The sequence below is a fragment of the Rattus norvegicus genome, chromosome 1 (assembly GCF_036323735.1).
Source record: "Rattus norvegicus strain BN/NHsdMcwi chromosome 1, GRCr8, whole genome shotgun sequence".
Lineage (NCBI taxonomy): Eukaryota > Metazoa > Chordata > Mammalia > Rodentia > Muridae > Rattus > Rattus norvegicus.
Window position 1 is genome coordinate 224,461,688 of NC_086019.1, and position 20,288 is coordinate 224,481,975.

General features: G+C 40.8%; 1 protein-coding gene across 5 annotated transcripts in view; it reads right to left on the reverse strand.

Moving 5' to 3' along the window:
• The window catches only part of Pcsk5 (proprotein convertase subtilisin/kexin type 5), a 430,528-nt gene that overhangs the window by 197,865 nt on the left and 212,375 nt on the right, over window positions 1-20,288 (reverse strand). For 4 of the 5 annotated variants that reach the window (XM_039109729.2, XM_039109692.2, XM_063264264.1 and 1 more), the window contains exon 10: window positions 11,201-11,304. In XM_039109729.2, coding sequence (XP_038965657.1) covers window positions 11,201-11,304 — 104 coding nt within the window. Of the gene's footprint in view, window positions 1-6,582; window positions 6,678-11,200; window positions 11,305-20,288 lie in introns of those variants that run through there. The other variant, XM_039109772.2, reaches the window with a different exon arrangement.

The window sequence follows — 20,288 nt, forward strand, 5'->3', positions numbered from 1 at the left end:
CATATACATGTATTGGTTATTTTGCTTAGGAACACAGTATTTCTTCCAACTAAGTTATTCAAATGACTCTGAACAAACTGCAAAGAAACTTCTCTCTTCTTTAAACTCATTAAAATATCACACAGAAGAAGAAATATGTGAGGCTTGGAACTCAGTCTAACATCTGGCCCATCATGCCTTCCCCAGTTCTTGCTGAGAAATGACCTTCTTCAGCCATTTCTACGAGGGATTTTCCCTGCATGTGAAGAGGTTCATCTGGAAAAGATACTTTATTTTATAACCATCCTTGGGACAGTCTCTTTTCTTTTTCATTAGAACTAAGCAGGCATGCATGGATGCAAGATGGACACCGAGTGCCAAGGAACAATTTCTACTTGTGAATAATAATGATACCCTTCCTTATGGCACTTTCTAGGATAACGGGGAGTTCAGGGTGAAGCATGGCTTGTGGTGTAATCCTATAAAATGAAGTCTGTTGTAGCCATTACTGGGAAGTGTGATGGAAGTTTAATTGCTTTGAAGTGCCGTGGGCTAGCAAGACATGAACACGTGTAAGGAAAACAGAGGTCTGGAACAATTTATTTCACAACAGCTGTATCCACATGGATTCTGCAGTGTGGCTGCCTGGCATGTTACTACATACTACCAGCTAGCTGAAGTGGCCTTAGGAAGACATGCATAGAATTGGTGGGGGACTAATCTATAGGATTTCTTCGTGACTTGGGATCTGGTCTGTGTTAAAGACATATGCACCAACATCATTCTCAATAATGCCAAAGAGATGGGCTATGGCATCATTTTGAAAGAGGGGCCCTGTAGGGCTCCTTTGCCTCTTGTTCATCTTATGGACCATGAACCAATCCTGACAGTGCCCAGACCATCTCAGTATGGATACAGCAAGTTACAATTCTTAACTCTGATAGGTTACATGGAAATGGTGCTACAGTATGTGCCAGGGACATGGATGACAGTGCCCAAACACAGGCACATATGAATTTCAGCAAAAGCATTTTTTCCTGTTTTCCTTAAATTGCTTTCCTTCCATGCTTAGAGCTCTATCTGTGGTAGAACCCCGTCTCTGTAGAAAAGATGACCTGTGGGGAAGATCTGTTCAAGAGAGATGGATGTGATACACTAAATGCTTCAAAGTGAGCCTTTTCTCTCTGGCTCCCTTTTCCTGTAGCTGCACATGGTGCTGTTCTGAGGAGTCTTCACCCAAATAGGAATGGGATTTGACTGACTGGACCCTCACATGAAATAATCACCATTTAAACTAATGAAGTGTTGGTCTCGTTTGGTTGTATAAAAGGGCGAATGTATACAACAATACAAGGAGAAGGGTAATAAGAGTTTGGTGAGGCACTTGCATTCACGTAGAATGTCTTCAGCTTCTGTCAAGTCCTCAAGATACAGGCAGGGATGAACTATCTATACGTAAATAATGCTGGGCTACTCTATTGATGAGTAGGTTCTGAGAAAGTCAAGATTGAAGCAAATGAAAGGCTAGTATGAATGATGTCAGAGCAAGCAAGTATTTCTCACTCTAATACACTTGTTTTGTGGAATGGCTTCCAGGTCAGGTTTTAGTTCCTACTCTCCAACTCAGTTTGACATCCTTTTGCAGGATTACAACCTAGATGACCAACCAGGCAACTCTGTCCAAAATTCATAGGACATGTGTGACATCTAACTATGTCCTGCGATGTCCAGTGATATGTGGCTGGAACATAGGGAGGATTTTAGGCTTCCAGGATACATACTATTGGACGGTGGGGCAAATCTAGACACAGTTTCTGGTTCTGAAGGTCCCTCAAAGGACAAAATGGAAACAAATGACTTCAAACTATTATATTAAAAAAAAGAGAAAGCAGGTTTCAACACACACACACACACACACACACATGCACGCACACACACACAAATGTAGACTTCAGAGTCATTATAAGCTCTAAATTTCTTATTAATTCAGTTAATATAAACTCTATATTTCTTATCAGTCTATCTGCCTAGCAATTTTATAGCAACTCAGGATGCGAACAAAAATTACTATTTTCGGGCTGGAGAGATGGCTCAGTGGTTAGGAGCACTGACTGCTCTTCCAGAGGTCCTGAGTTCAAATCCCAGCAACCACATGGTGGCTCACAACCATCTGTAATGAGATCTGATGCCCTCTCCTGGTGTGTCTGAAGACAGCTACAGTGTACTTATAAATAAATAAATCTTTAAAAAAATTACTATTTTCTTAAGTATTTACAAAAATCATATGGCAAACCCAAAGACTACAGCTGTATGTTAAGAAAGGAATTCATATCCCTGAAATTAAGTGACTTCTGAAGGCTGTGCTTTAAGAGTGGCAAGAGCTAAAAAGAAATTGGTCAAAGAAGATATGTGAAGCCCTCACAATGCATAATATCTGGCTGTCATTTTTACAGAGGCAATCTTTTGCCATGTCCTTTATTGTGGGATTATTAAAAATCCATCTCAATAAATATAATAACAATACTGGGCAGAGATCATAATATATCATACAGCTGTAATTGTCCCCATCTTGAAGGAATCTAAGAAAGGACAACATGTTTTTTTCCTGAATGTCAGAGGTCTTAAGGTCAAGAGTACAAAATCACTTACTAGAGAAATGAAAAACAGTCACTGTCAGGGAATCTGCCCATTTGCTGTGTACATGTCATTTTGTAGGACATTTCATAGAACCAATGAATACATCCCAATAACTTAGGACATAAAAGTGTCATCAGATTAGTATCTAGAATAAGCCTGCTTGGAAGTCATTGCTATTACCCAATTCATTGTTCTGGAGTCACTAAGTGGCTCAAAAATGTACTTCAAAAGAGAGCTCCCTGTTTCATGATTCAAGTAGCATTGCTCTCCGATTTCTTTACATCATTTTCCTTATCATATCATGTCTGCCTTTCCATTGTACTCTGGGCCTTTTATGCTCCTTGCCTTGAATTACAGCTATCCCAACTGGTCTCCTCTATTCCAGTGTCCAGACAACACAAACAACAATGCACTTGCTTGATCATTTATGACAAGTTATGGTTCTCAGCCATTTTGTGACCCTAAAGCTCTCAAAATCCCACTCCCATCATTACATTTGCTTATGCGTCTGATTTATGGTATTGATAAAACTAGTTAGTATAAGCAGGTTTTGTTCTCTTAAACACCTCTGAGCCAGTGTATTGTTTCTCAACATCCAAGTAATCTATGCAAAGCAGAAAGCACAAATAAGGAGGCCATTTTTCCAAAATCATTAACCCCAAGTCACTGAAAATATAAAATGAAAACAAGAACCCAGACGGGAGAAAATAGCAAAAGATTATGAGAATAGCAGTATACTGGAGATATATAACTGTAAAATAGTGGGGGTAGGACTGACAAGTGGGCTCAGCAAACGCTTTCCACAAAGCTTAATCACCTGAGTTCAATCCCTACCTGACTTTAACCTTTGGAACTGACAGGGTAGAAAGAATTGACTTCCTCAAGTTGTCCTTTTACCTCTACATGTGTGCTGTGGAATGTGCATGTCCATACGCTTGTGTACCTACACACACAAATCTAATAAAAATGGGCGAGGTGCATGTGGGAAGGCCACAAGGGGGACAACCATACACAAACCATCCACTGACCTAAGAACATAGGTCTGTGCGCATCAGTTTCTACATGCCCATCTTTTAAATCCAAGGACAGCACACTATCAACAAAATAGATTGTGTTAGAATAATGAACAACAATAATGAATAATGAACAAGATGATAAATAATTTTACTTAAGTATATCCTCTGAGGGAAGAACTGTACCCAATTCTCTTCCACCCTTCTTCTCAAAGACAGAGTATTTTTATAAACGGGCAGGCCACAAGCTCCTGATCTTCTGTCTCCATGATGTGTGCTCTTGGGCCTCAGAACTAATTTCCTTAAATTCCACCTCTTCTCTTGTTGTTCCCCTTCCTTGCATTACTGTATCTATAGACAAGTCTGGTCCATTTAACTTGCCTCACCTGAAATGGCCTTGTTAATCTGCAAGACCACACCACCTCCAGTGACAGAGGGTAGGCAGAAACACGGTTTCTTGTTTTGAACAACTCCAATAAGAAGAGGCTTACTGAATTTCAAAATAGTCTCTCAGTGACATGTGTGAATGTATTCTGATAGGATTGAATCTTAACTGGAATTCTTGCCATTTTATTTTTGAATTGGATTCAGAATCAGTGGTTCAGGAAATCCATTTCATTACTTTCTAGTACTCAGACATTTTAGACCAAAGCAAAACTCTCCTGATGACTCTCAAATCTTGGGGATCAGAGCTTTATGGCTTTTATTTTAGCTTGAGATACACTACAAAATATCACAATCTCAAACTCTTCTCTGCTGAGAAAAGAGTTAAAAGGGACCAGGGTTATCCGTTCATCCTCTCTTGAAGTAGTAATTTAGTTTCTTCAGGGAATTATAGAGATGTCAAACTCTCTTTTAAGCATAGAAGCTTTGTACATTGCCAAACTAGTTTTCTGCTTACAACTTTATGTGTCACATTGATAGCTAAAGAATCCATAAGAGTTTTTTCTCTTTTCAGATTTTTATCAGTTTCTATATAGGTGCGACTAATTCAAACCTGTGAGATTTAGAAGACTGAATTCAAAGTGACATTTAAGCATTGCAGCATGAAGACCTGGTATAGAGATAACAGACAAATTGTGCAACCACAATTTTAATTGTGTTTTGAGAGGAGGGAGGGAGGGAGGGAGGGAGGGAGGGAGGGAGGGAGGGAGGGAGAGAAAGTAGATCAGAGGGGTAGGGTAGAGTGTACGGCTGGGAGACATTCGTGTGTGTGTGTGTGTGTGTGTGTGTGTGTGTGTTTTCCAGAATTGGAACCCAGCATCTTGCACATGTTGGCAAGCATTCTACCACAGAGCACATTCCAAGTCCTGAAAGTGGCTTTATTAAGTTCAAAACTGTGTGCATTTGAAACTCATAAGATCATAAAACTGAGGCAAAGCTTGACTAACAGATACCTGGCCAAGCTAGTGCTGCAAATCAGTGCAAGGCCAACAGAGAGAAAACTACTTCTTATCTCTGAAGATATTTTTAAACTTCATACTTTTAGTAGTTAGCTATCCATAGGGAACAGTGAGCATTCTGGAGACAAGAATTTAGATTAAATAACAATCTGGGCGTCCTGTTAGGAACTTAGTGTTACCATATAGGTGTCTAGACAAATCATCCACAGGACAAAAGAATAGAGGTAACATCCTTCAGGAATGCGTGATTCACATCAGTCTGTGCATGAGCTAAAAGATAAGATCATGCATACCACAGTCAATAAATATGAGACTCATTCAATATGAAAGGAATAAGTTCAATGGACACAATGGTAGAAAGCATAGAATAGGAGAAAAATATCAAGAGGTATCTTTAGTAACAAATCCACCAGTAGGATCAAATGTGTCCATTCACTCTACTTTCTAGTAGCAATTGTCTTACTTCTCCAAAGGGGTTCTATCTAGAGCCCCACATTTCATTCAAATCCCCTTGTTCACATTGGCCAGATGAATAGTGTACAGGCTGGCTTTGTGTGTCAACTTGACACAAGCTGGACTTATTGCAAGAGAAAGAAGCCTCTCTTGAGGAAATGCCTCCATGAGATCCAGCTGGAAGGCATTTTCTCAATTAGTGATCAAGGCGGAGAGGGCCCAGACCGTTGTGGGTGGTGCCGTCCCTGGACTGGTAGTCCTGGGTTCTATGAGAAAGCAAGCTGAGCAAGCCAGGGGAAGCAAGCCAGTAAGCAGCACCCCTCCATGGCCTCTGCATCAGTTCCTGCCTCCAAGTTCCTGCCCTGTGTGAATTCCTGTCCTGATTTCCTTTGGTGATGAACAGCAATGTGGAAGTGTAAGTTGAATAAACCCTTTTGTTCCCAACCTTGCTTCTTGGTCATGATGTTTTGTGCAGTAATACAAACCGTGACTAAGACAAACAGTATGTCATTTTGACTTTTCTTCAAAAATAAGAAATGCCAATTAAAGCACTGTGCATCCAAGCATTATGAAACATACATCAAATACCAACAGTGAATGTACAGACAGGTTGTAGAGACGCAGATGCAATATTACTTACATAGTGAAATCATAAAATAAAATAAGATCAGATAAATTTTACCCTTCAAGTGATAACACATTAGAAATCATTTCATACTACTTTTTATATGGTTAAAAGAAAACAAATCCAAACTTTCATTTTAATTTAACACATGGCATGCTGAATGGTCTCAATATTTCTAATTTTTTAAAAAAAATAAGTGTTACAAACTGAAAGGCAGGTAGCTATTAAAAATATTGTAATAAAATTACCATTCCCTACCAATGGAATCATGGCAATTAAAAGTAACAAAAAAATGATTAAAAGTTAAGATTTGAGAAGCTAAGAAGTCATGTTAGACTGTCAATTGTTTTTACCATGGTGGGTAACCAGTTAGACAATTAAAAAAAATCTAGTAGTTTAGTGGTGGTCCAGGAAAGAGTCAGTGGGGACAGGGAGGTTTCAGCGACATGCTGGTAGAAAAACAGAGACTTACATAGTCTGGGTGGGCAGTGAAATGGAGGGCGTGGCAACCTCGCTCACTTAGTGGTCATTTTTTGAGTTTCAATGACATTTTTTTCATTCTTTCGCCTAGTAAAGATGACAGAAGGTCCTAATTTATTATCTGATAGCTACATCTGTTGCTAGATATAAGAGAGTTTAACTGTACACAGTAATATCATCCAAATACAAATAGTTTGATTCAAAGAGATGTTCATGCATTCTGTAGGATCACAACCACATCCTCAAAGCATAGCTCAGGATTTGGGGAGAAGGGTCAGCTACACAGTCTGGGCACTGCAAGGGCAGAGGCATGGCTGGCTGTGGTGTCCTCAGAGTCATGTGAGAGAGAAGAGCCCAAGAAAAGCTGTTTTTTTTCCCCCAAGAAATGCTCTGATCTGAGACTATAGAAAAATCTTTGAAGGAACATCATGGGTAGTCTTCTGGGTGACAATGTTAGCAAAGTCTGTCAAAATAGACATCAGACACGTGACAGGTGCTCTAGGCCTTAGGTGCATCCTGCTGTGGCCAAGTACAGTGCTATCAATACTCTGTCTAGTGTGACCTGGAAGGGTTGTAGGGTTGGAATGAGAACAAAAGTAGGTACATGTTAGTCAGTCATGGATATATGCCTTTAATTCCAGTATGCAGGAAGGAGAAATATCAGGATTGTCATCAGTTCGAGGCCACTTTAAACTATATAATTAATGAGTTTGAGGCCAACTTAGTCTACATAGCGTATGATAGCCTGTCTCCCCCAAACAAAAGACTTGTGTCAACTTCTGTGCCTATAAATTTTTCTAGCCCATAGTACCCATAATTCCCTACTGCTATTTGGGTGGGGGCTGAAAATGTTCAGAGAATCCCTGGAATCAATCAATGAAGAGACGATATCTATAGAATTCTGTGAGGAGAGCCACCTGAGTGGAGGAAGCTCCTTTGAAATAGCTTGTTGGTGTAGTTAACGACACACTGGTTAGGGATTAAAAGGACTGGGAAAAAACAGAACAGACTGTTCATAAGAGGAAAGAGAAGGGATGGGGGGTAACTAATCCTGATAGGATGCCAACCGTCTCATGCCGGAGTCATCTTCTGGCTTTGGAATGTTGCTCAGCACTAGGACACCAGAGTTGGCATCTTAGTTCTTCATTGACAGAATCCCACATCTGCTCTGAGATGAATGATTTCCCATTTTCACATACATTTTCAAATGGAATCTTTCATGAATGTGTGATATTCATAGCATTTTTTTCTCAAATAACTAACTCTGAAGTACGGTACATTGTCAAAAAGTACCTAAAATTTGACCAGAATTATTTAAAAAGTGGACTAGGCAAATATATTTAGTTATTTTACATAGGTGTACATTCACTTCCTTATGTTTATTCTGCAAAATTAGCCTTCCCTAAGAGACATTTTAATTATGTTGAGGTTATTTTTGTTGTTGTTACTACTATTAAGCACCAGGACAGAATCACTTTAGTCTAAGTGAAAGTCAAGGTACCATTAGTAGCCAAATGTTGACTGTCATTACTGTCTTTGGGGTTTTCCAAACCATGGGCTGGTCTTACTATGGGCTCATTTGCAGATGCTAGGATGGGAGTATAGCAAACTCCAGCCACCAATGTGTCATTCAGAGAACAGAACTGGATCTCCAGAGATCCCAGTGCTTCCTACACTGGATGGGAACCTGAGCAGAGAAACACTTCCATAGTCCAGACCTGTACAGTGCAGGTGTCCATCAGACCAGCCTTCACGAGAGTCCTACCCTCCCGTGGTTCCCTTACCTTCTGGGTTTGCTGTCTGTTGCTAGTTGGCATATGGGTAAGAAATGTAGGGAGGCGGCATAAGACAGATCTGGCAGATTTGGTGAGAGACAGCTACTCATCCCCTTTGGGGTGTTGGCTTTTTTAAAGTATCAGGATAAGGAAGACTACTGGATCTTCTGACCAAATCTGGCTTCTACTTTCCCTAATGTGGAAAGGGAAATTCTGCCATGGACACTAACATGCCCATTCTGGAGGTAGCCACTAAAGAATCTGTGAAACTGCTCCCTCCCACCCTCTCTTTTCTTGTATCTGTGTGTGTGTGTGTGTGTGTGCATGCGCGCGTGTGTTTGTGTGTGTCTGTCTGTCTGTCCTGGAATTCGCTGTGTAGTTCAGACTGGCCCAAAACTCACAGAAATCCACCTGCCTCTGCCTCCCAAGTGCAGGCATTAAAGGCACGCACCACCAGGAGTTTTCAATTTCATGTCACGTATGTTTCATGCAATACCCACACTGAGTAGGGCGACTGGGGTAGCACCATGGTGGAGGCTTCTGTCATAGGCCGCTCAGCTTTCTTTCTCTTGTGTAAGGGGACAAGATGACTGTGGGTCCACACTAAGCAGGGTCCCTACTGCTGGTGGATCTGATTTGAAAGTCAATTCCTGCTGAGCTGTCATTGCACAAATCTCTCTTGAAGTTTGCTCTTTTTATTCTTTGAGTTTCTGTTTCATAAAGAGTCGGTCCTTTTTCTCCTGCCCCTGGTGACCTGCGTTCCTTCCTTTGCAGAGCACTTTGCTCCTGCCAGCTTCTGCCCTCATCCCTTTTATTTGTGGGGCACTCAGGAAGGGATAACTATGTTTAGAATAAGGAAGAAAATAACTTTGAAATAATTCATCTTATTATGATCATGTTTAGATGAATTATGGGGGCTTGCCATCAACAAAATTACAAAATAATTCCTGTGGGAGCCCAGACCATTCGGAGTAATTCATCTATGAAAAAATGAACTTTAATTGTTACTCTTGGCAGCCATCTAAGAGAAGAGTGAAATATTATACTAAATATTGCCACGTGCAATAGTAAAATGCAATTTCCTCCTTGCCAGAAGCAGTGTACAGTCCCTTGAAATTCACGTTTGGGTCTGCTGATTTAGTTTAACTCCCTTGTTTTTCCCTCTCCAAAACCAACAGAGGTTTTCCAAAGAGCTGCGTGCTTTATTAGAACCATTTGCTCTTTTTAAGTTGCCAAAAAGGAGTAAGTCAGACTAGGAAGTTGGTTTGGGTTAAAGTTGATGTTTCAGCTTCATGGAGGTCAATGGACTTGGTGTCTGAGCCCTCTGCTCAGAAGGCCTTTGCAGTCATGGTTAATGTTGATCACTTCCCCCATGCAGCTCATGGATTTATCTAGTAGGACTTAAGAGCAGGCTGATGATAATCAACATGAAACATCATACAACAAACTTACATTTCTGTTTTGTTTGTTTGTTTTGTTTTGTTTTTTGGAAGAAGTGAAATTTCAAATAATTTCACATTGCCCAAGCAACTACAACTGTCCAGCTTCTCAGAGCAGGACAGCAGCAGGCGTTTACAGGTTTTTTTCAGGGGATACAGCACACCAACACACTACTCTGTGTAGTTCACAGCCAAGGAAAGGACCACACTTCAAGCAGAACGTATGGGATAGATCATGTAGAAACATCAAATAACTGGTTATATGTGTGAATCCTTGACAGCTTCATAGGTCATGGTTAAGGGTGAGTTTATCATGAGCTATCTGCAAAGAATTTTTAAAGGACATAGATTTTGGCATAAGTATTTGCATATACTGGACATAGTTCCCTAAGGATACATTAAGCTCCGATGTATGATATCATGTAGATGCTATTCAGATCCCATAATGTTTAAATATGGAACCATTAGAGATCTTAAAATGAATGGCTTCCTCAGGATTATTCATCATGTTTCTGGTAGTCTGAGTGCCAGCACCCCCCTGATTACATATTCCTTAACTAGTGAATACTGTTTTCCCTAGAGGGGGATACGTTATGATCTAAAATTATTTGGGGAAAAGTTTGAGACTGTAGCTATGATATGAAGTAATTTTTGTTATAACTTCATAGATTAAAATTTAGGTTATTTGCAACTTGAGTAAACCCACTAATCTTTAGAAATGCCTCATATAATTACTTCCTATTTATTATGATATATATTATCCATGACAAAGAGGATTATGGCTACTGTTAAGAAGAGCACTAAAAAGACATATAAGTTGCCTCAGCTCTGGAGGAAGAACATTCCATGTTTGTTCTATATCACGTGCAGCTGCTAGAGTCTGCTCAGTAGGACGATTTATTTGCACTTTGGGTTTGGTCATAGAAATAATCCTGCTTTTCTATTTGTGAAAGTTTTAAAACTATGAAAACAGTGTTACAAAACACATGCCTAATTGCTAGATTTCGGTGAGAGGTGTATGTCAGCTAGTAGACATGAGGAAGCAAAGGTGAAGAAGTTGAAAACACAGAGTTATAAAAATACCACGCAGAGAATCAATGACAGCGAATACCAAAGCAGTTAGGGTTCCCATAGACCAGTTATGCTTGGGCATTGGGAGAATTTTTAAAGACTTGACCTATGATGTTGGAAGCATAGGAAATCTGCCATGTATGTATACTTTTAATTAAAAAAAAACAATCTGACTTTTATGTATGGAAAGTCGAAAGAACTCTTCATGTATGAGCACAAAATGTCATTTTGCTTTGTTTGAAGGGTTCAGTTTCCTGCTCTCTATTTAAAATTGGGGAAAAATAAAAATGTTTTGCCTGTGACAGAATAGGAAAGAAGTTCTCACCCTTAAAACCAGCAGCATTGGTTTTCCAGTCATTAGCGTTCAAATGTCCCGCACGGGAAGTCCTGACAATAACATGCTGTACGTCTCTCCAGGTCAGAAACGGACTGGGGAAAGACAAGGTAAGAATCATTGTACCAAAAAAAAAGATGGGGGAAGCAGTCACAAGCAAATTCAAAAAGCAAAATCAAAATGGCAAAGAACTAAAAACAGGGGATGGAGACTTGCGTTTGGGATAATCAAATGCCAAAGGCCACTCCTGCTCTCAGTGAGGGGATATGAGGTCAGTCAGTGGAAGGCAGAAGTTGTAACCATAAGAAGAAATCCTGTGCTCAGCGTTGGTGTCTCACTGTGATAAGAGGGGGCGGAGGTTTCTCACCTCCTTGACAAAATGGCTGCTCACTACAGAGCTACTGTCCCCTGAGTGAGAGTTTGCATCTTCAAGACACAGCTTAGTCAAAGTAGAAGCCTCTAGAACCATCCCCCTTTAATCTTAATTTGGTAAAATTTGCAGTTTACCAAAGATCGACATTTAACCTTCTGTACAAATACATGTGTAGGACACGGAAAAAAATATCTTAGCTGAAATTAAGCTCACACTTTCAGAGTTCTTTTAGGAAAAGTTAGGCTCTAAAATGCAGGGGCTAGGAGAACATTCATGCTTTGTAATGTGTAGTCGAGACATTGAACAACCGGCTCACTAGACCTCAAGGCGGAGAGCACAGAGGAACAGATGCTAACGGCTGAGGAGGCCACACTTGTGTGAGAACTGAAAATCTAAGGAAAACACATCCAAGTCAGATAAGATAGTCTGGGCGTCTTTCAGAGAACACAAGTGTGCAATAGGTACCGGACATGGTGGGAACACATTGTTCTAGTGCAGCCTTCAGTCTTGAAGTCTGAGATGTGTCTATCCTTTATCCTTTTTTTTTAAATTCTGGTATTTTCTTATTTATTTATTTATTTATTTATTTATTTATTTATTTATTTATTATTTATTTCTCTCTGTGATCTCATGTACTACATGGTGTTAATATTCGTAGGACAACTTTCCTGAATGAGTTATCTTTCTGCACTGTTGGTTCTGGGATTGAATTCAGGTCATCAGGCTGAGAAGTAAGTAAGCACCTTTACCCATAGAACCACATCACCACCCCTGTTATTTTTTTTTTTTACCTAAGTGTGAATTATGGAAATTCACATGGCCTCTGTAATTATTTTCATCATCCTCTACCTAGTGTTTGGAGGATTCAACAATCTAGAGAATTCCCACTTGTGAATTCTGAGCAAGTTACTGGACAGCCATCTTACACACTCCCATTTCACTGGGAGGGAGCACTTACCAACTGCAGCTCATACTTAATGGTGAAGCCTATGCATTGCTTTGCTTCAAGCTAGGTTTTGTCCCATCATAGCTACCATATGTGCAATTTGGTCAATGCTTTCTTAGAAATAAGTAACTCCATAATCAGACTGCAGCTTTTGTTTCCTGCGTGAAATTAATCTCTACAAAGAATTACTTTCCTCACTTAGCTCGAACATAGTACCAGACAATTGGTTAAAGTAACACCAATTACTCAGCATAATGCCCGGTGCACAATAAGCTCTGAGAAATACGAGCTACCTTTTTTTTTTTTTTTTTGTCCAGGTAACCCTTACTTGGTAATTTGAATATCAAGAAGTTGGGAAAAGAAAAGAATGATTGAGTGCTGATACCTTTTCTTCACCTCTCAGAATAAAACAGAGACAGTGAGCCTTGCTGATGTCTTCAGAAGCTGAGCGCTCGAAGACTTTAGAGGTTCCATTAGTGAAGGGACTTAGGTTTTACAATTAGAACCATACTAAGTGGATTTGGGAGAGTGATGGAAACAGGATTTTCACTCTGTTTGAATACAACCCTTGTTGAGAAACATTTTAGAGAGCTATAAGGCATGAAACTCAAGAAAGGGACAGAGGTGTGTAGCGGGGCCCAGGAGGAAGGGAATGTTGCTTCTAAGGCAGACAGCTTGATCTGGTCCTTTATTAACTTGCCCTGACTCCACATTATAACTCAGAAGACTCAGTGCTGTGCCGTCAGTGACACGCAGAAACCCATTTGGGATGCTGGTCTCAACAGATGTTCCGCTCTGACTGAGGATGCCCACAGTGAATTCCCTTCTTTGTGTGCCTGCTTAGGGGGAGGGCAAAGGTCTCAACAAAAATGCCCAGTTTGGGTAGACATCCCAGATGCTCATTTATGGTTTTCCACAATGTTCCCAAATGAACATACATTTTTTTTCATGTGTAAACAACAGAATAACAAAAAGTACCCATGAGTTTGAAGGCTACATCTATCTAAACCAACCTAACAATGTAGAGATAACACTAACGTACTAGAATGTCTGTATTTTAAATACTACCCTTTAGGATAACAGAATTGAAGTGAGTTTTCAATGATACCTGCAAGACTCAGAAAAATTCGGCATAGGGTTCTGAACATTGAGAGTCCCTGTGTTTCCTTTAGTTCACTTCAATGCTAAAATGGAATAATCACCCAACAGGGGACATTTATCTGGTACCTGAAGCAGCTGTGTGCTGGCAGATGGAGGAAACCTCCCACATTCAACTCAGCCTGAAGACATTGCTTGGGTTACTTGTTCTCACGCTGAGTTACAAAATCTAGATTCTGGAATAGTTGTAATTAGAAAACTCAGCATCAGGAAATTGGAAAGAACAAAGGTGGCCTGATAATTCTACTCTGACACCTGATAACCAATGGAGCTGCCTGAATTTCAAACTATACAAGTAAGAAAATCAGTGGATTCAGTAAAAGTGGCATTTCTGTCCATCGCAAGGCAACTAATGAGCCCAGGAAACAGTGAGAGACATAGTAGATGGTGGGCTTTAGTCACTGGAGCACTCTGAAGTACCCTTGATTATACCGATGTTTGATTTCCATCTTATTTCATATTTTTACTTATTCTCACAGGGCTGATATAGAGGTAAAGATTGAACCAGACTACCAAAGATTTGGTAACAGAACATTCTGGTAACCATACTGAGAGCAAAAGCACAGGAAAAGCTGAGCACCCTTCCTGGGGAAAGCCGTAGGCACAACAGTAACACAGGATCCCTGAAAAATCATGCCCTTCCATAAATACAATTGGCCTAGATTCCCCTGGCCTTGAAACCCAAGCCTGCTCTTTCTCAAAAGCAGACAGATTGCCACTGGAAAGAGCTCCAACAGGGAGGGCAAATGGCTAGCTGACTTAGAGAAGATGGCTCAGGTTGAGCTTTCTGGTTGCCTCTCTCTAACAGCCTCAGGGGGCTTCTTGTGGTTGTCACCAGTTATGTCTCAATAATACACACCCAAACGGAGCTACCTGTCATCTTAGGAATCATGGAAATGAACTTCACCTTCTGGGCAGTTCTGGAAAAACCTCGTTTCACATTGAAAAAGGTTGTCTTTCTTGCTTGACCTTCTAATAAGATACACCAGTTAGAGTGTACTGGATGACCAGGCACACTGTGTATTACATACTTAATATTGTTATGTAATATTAAGAATCATGATGTAAGGACTGGTGACTTTAGCATTCCACCCCAAATACAAAGATGGGAATCTAAGTTTTACAGTCATGCAAGTCCTCGGAGGGGCCACAGGCAGAGTATGAATCCACAGCTGTGGGTTTTGCCTGTAGCACTCGTTAGCAGATACAGCAGCTTCCAAAACAGAGTCATAGGCTGCTCTGGGGAGGAACGTATTCTGGCTTCTGTGGTTGCTCTTAGACATTCTGAATCAAGAAGCCAAACAAGCATCTCAGGACATGGTCTCATGGTCATGTGACCCTTGAGTCCCTACTGACTCAACGCCATTGCTCGATTTTTGTCAACTATCATATTATAAATATTCTTTAGTCTTAAACTTGTTTGCAGAAGGTCTAACTTTTTCATACATTTTAATCAAAGATCATGAGAAAAATATGCCAGAAAAATCAAGTCTTTTAAATATATTTCATAACCTTATTATAACATTTTATAGCATTCGTGTTGTGAATTGGTCATCTCTCTTGTCAGGGTCTTACTTTGATGTACTTCACAGCCTGGTTACTTAAGATCCTCAGTGGATGAGTTCGAATCTGTCCCCAAACACCACTAGTTTATAGCTATTAATACAGGACAATGGCTCTTTGATTACTGTGGGGTTGTACAATGTTCTTGCTCTCAGCAGTTCAAAGTTTTTTTTTTTTTTTTTTTAATGAACTTACTATAAGATTTAGAATAAGCAGGACATGTCCCAGGAGAGTTATTTTGGTGCAGTGCTTCTTATTAAGTTTTTAAATGTAATTGGTAGCACTTATAGTAAAGAAAGGAAAAAAGTCACTCACCAAGAATTCTTGAAAATAATTCTCAGATGCGTGAGTGTTGGAAACAAACTTGCATTTAGTGATTCTTACAAACAAGGTCCAAAATGATGCTTGGGCAACTGACTCACCTGAACTTTTTCAAAAGAAAAAGAGTCTCCCATTCCCTACAAAAGATATACCACCACCACCATCACCATCATCTATTATCTATCACCACCACCACCACCACCACCATCACCATCATCACCACCACCACCACCATCATCATCATGACCACCACCACCATCATCATCACCACCACCATCATCATCATCTATCATCACCAACACCACCACCATCATCACCACCACCACTACCACCATCATCACCACCACCATCACCATCACCACCACCATCATCATCATCACCACCACCACCATCATAACAACCACTACTATCATCATCACCACCACCAATATCACCACATCATCATCACTACTACCACCACCATCATCATCACCATCATCTTCCTCTCCCTCCTAAGTTTACAGGTAAGTGATAAAAGGGACCAGAAACTTAACTCCATAGAAGAAATTTATCCATGAGAGGAGAGAATGAAACTGTAGAATGAAAGCGGCGTCCTACTTAGATCATCTGTCTGGAGTGAAAGTGATTCTGTCTAATGAAATGACTACGTATCACCCAGATCAATGGACAACTGCAGGGACAATCAGCTATCATCCAACTCTCTCAGCAATTAAATAAAACCAGCCCACGCACACCCAGGATCCTTTCATTAGTGTACCTAAAACAGACCTGGAAACAAATAGCCAGAAAAATGAATGCCATTGAGCCTATGGTGAAGAAATTAGTAACTGTGAGGATGGGTTTACTGAGAGTGGATTATGAAGATGAGGAAGTGTGTGCCAAGAAGGGTAATAGCATTACTGTGACCACAGTCAGTACACAGCAGTTATAACTGAGCAAAGGTGACTCAGTGAAGGGAACCAACTTCCTTGTCATGACCAGGAAAGGGTGCCAGCCCCTCCACCTCCTAGTGCGGTGCATCTGTCTTGAGTTCAGCTTTAATTCAGAAGTCCTAGCTCTACAAACAGAGCACACTGGTGTGCACTTGCAACTCCAGCACTGGTGAGGTAGAGAGACAGAAGGATTCTTGGGGTTCTCCAATGAGCCAGCCTAGCCTACTTGAGAAGCTCCAGGTTAGTCAGAGATTCCATCTCACAAAAAGGGGTGGGAAGTGCTCAAGGAGTGAAACCTGATGCTGACCTCCAGCTTTCACGTGCACAAATGTGCTCACTTGAGCGTGCGTGCACAAGTGCGTGTGTATGTGTGCACACACACATACACAAACACACACACATACACACATACACACTCACACTCACATACACACACTTAAAATGTTTAGCCCTAAAAATCAAGTTGTAGTGTAAAAAAGCATGACTTCTCTTATATCAACATTTAGAACTATGACTTGTATCAGACACACCTCCCCCAACTCCCTGGTTGAGCCCTGCCTGATCCATCCACATCATAACAGAACTAAAAACGATCAAAAGACACATTAACTCACATTTACAGGCCCAGTTTTTGTTTTTCTCTCTTGTGAACGAATTCCCAGGCTCTATAAATTCAGTCTAACAAAAGGTAAATCAAACCTGGTCTCAAAACACATGCATGAAGATGGCCTGTGCCACTTGATGAAACTTTTCTCATGGACACTGAGATGGCCTTTGTCCTTACAAATTCTACTTCACCACTTAGCGTATCTGTTATGACACCCAAAAGAGTGAGCATGCTCCCACAGCCACTGCACGCGAGATATACTATGCATGCTCAATGGTCACCTCTTCATTGACATCCGTGTTGAATAAATAATTGTGCTTTGCTGAAAGATGATTGCCATTAAACTGGAGAAGGTGGGGTACAATAACAGGAGACAGTATTCACAGCTGAGACGTCATGATGGTAAGTTTTCCACTGGCACTCTTACATCCCTACAAGGGTACCCCCTGAATGCACATGGACATTGCTGTTCAGTCTATAATCTCTAATCTGGATCTGCCTCTCATCTTTGTCATAAAGTTTTAAAATCCTTTCAGGGAGGCAGTATGGGACACCGTGCGCACGTTACACTAAACTGACCCCTGTGACTCTGTGCAGAGCTCTCGCTCACCCTCTGTTTCAAGGCCTGGTGCGAATAAACACACAATTCTAGGCTAACTGACTCAGGCCTTCAGAAGACATCTATACTTCTATTCTTTTCATATTTTATCCAAAGTTGGTCTAAAAAATAATAGTCTCCATGTAAACGAAAATGGTAGAAATTATGTCAAGTCAGGATGATTTGTGCTTATGAGGCAAACACAGAGAGCTGTCTTTCCGGGACTGCTTGCTTTGCTGCAATGTGGAGACAGAACCATTTATTCAGCAATGCAGCTGCAAGATTTGGATGTAATGGCTATAACAAAGTGCCAGGTAAACAAGTTCCCCAAGGCAAGAGTCCCAGAGACTTTTGGAGATTAGCGACCTACTGGATCAGGAAAACTCAGAGGGTGAAATTACAGGAGTGCCTGACGAAGCTCAAGCAATCAAACGATGTCTTCTAAAACTGTCCCAAAACTTCCGTCACAGGCTACTTTCTTATGTTTAAAGTTCTGTGATGCACAGACAGACATGTTAGCACTTGCTATATTTCTGCTTAGTGAATTGTGGTGCTAAGATGTGCTGCAAAGGTCTCTTTTAACCATCCTTTAAAAACCATGGTGTAGTTAGCTATTGCCTATCCTAGGCTGGATATTAGCATGTGCCTACTCCCTACATTGCCTTTGTCTGCAGGAGGTTTCGCCCTTGCTGGCTGGCCACTAATGGGGCCATGGTGGAGGGATGGTGGAATGCTCTTTGGTTTGCTATCAGAGTGCTTTATGGCATTGGCTGTTAGGATAGAGCTGCAAGTACACGTATTCCCAAAGTGAATTGTCAGGATGAAAGGATCTCGATGTTTTCTCTACAGAGTTCAGAGATTTGCAGTGCTTATAACTCAGCTGTGTGAATTTTTATGATTACTGACAGAACCAGGGTGGACACAGGGCCCCGTGCATGCCGGGCCAGGGCTCTACCTCTAAGTTACACCCCAGTCCACACTGCTGATACACTCAGTTACTTTACAAATACTTCCTCCCAACTTTTTCCTGTTATGCATAAATGTTTATAATAATGTTCTTCTCAGCTGACGGTATGGCTCAGTGGATAAAGGCACTTGCCACCAAGATGAAAAGTGTGAGTTTGATTCCTGGAATCCACGTGGTGGAAGGAGAGAAACGAATTCTAAAGGTTATTCTCTGGCCTGCGTGAATGCATGCACACATGCACATATACATGCACTCATGTACACACATGTATACACACACATACACTGCGGCATGCTTCCATATCCCCACAACAAAATGAATATAAAAAAATAAGAATGAAATACCTTACTACATGTTCAGTCTAGAAGTACATTTCAGGCAAAATTTCTCAATATTCAGCTTTAATTTTAACGTTCATTGGAAATCACTAAGCATTTTAGATTCTAGAATTTGGAGTGAGTGTTAGTACACATTTCAGAAACTCCTGACTTCCATCAATTTCTGGCAGTTTTTCTCATTATTGTAAATCAATAGAAACCCATCATTTAAAAATTTACATATCACACACATGCACTCAGGAAGAAATTAATAAAGACTAATGAAAATTCATGCCCAAATGTCTGGTGGTGTCATAGAGATGCTTATGCTCAAGTGACAGGAAAGATAACACCTTTGCGCCTTCTCTCCTATTGACTTCCGGCATGGTATGCATCAGGATGCTGAAATTACAGCAATGGCTTCAGAGTCATTAGGAAAGGAAAAGCTCGTGCTATGCTTGTTGGTCTTGGTGATTTGGAGTTTCTGCACTGACACCCGGACTGGAGGCTTAATATGAGCATCTCCACATCTTTTCCTTTCTGAGAATTCTTGCTCTGTAGCTCAGGCTAGCCTCCTACTCACTACAATCCTCCTGATCCATGGCTTGCAGATGAAGAACCCACTGAGGTGAGCTGAGAGACAGTGTCATAGTGAGATGGTGTTCAGTGGCTTCAGGAAGAGCAGAGTTTGGGGTGGGGTTATTCTACTGTGATGTGAGGCGACAGACTGATCCTGTGGGAAACTGTGAGGAATTCAAACATGAGAACTTCCTTCAGGCGTGCTTTCTTTGGAAAGAGAGGAAAAGGAAAATGGGAAGGTAGCTTTGGGGGAGAGAAAGCAGAAGCCCAAGTTCAGAAAGCAGCTTTTCTTTCTGCTTTCTTGTGATGCCTCTGCCTTCTGCCTCCAACTGGGGCTGCACTGGAGGCTTTAAGTAAACTATTCACTCAACTCATGCAAAATAGCCCACCCACGGGGACAGAAAGCATTACTGCTTCCCTTTTACAGATATGGAAACCTAACTTCAGAAAGCTTCACACCCTTCAAAGAAGAATAACTAGTAAGATAATTAAGGTAGGGATTAGAAGCCAGGCATTGTCCCCCACAGCCCAGGCTTCCATGCTCCAAGGTAGGTTTTGTAAGTTATCAAAGTCAAATGTGACTGGGAAAAGCCACAGAGAACTGGCAAGTTAATAAGTATTAAAGAATCAGACCACCTCAATTGGTTGTAAAAATGTATATACTTCATGGCAAATAGGAAGAGAAAAATCCTTAAAACTTTTATTAAAGAATTGAAAA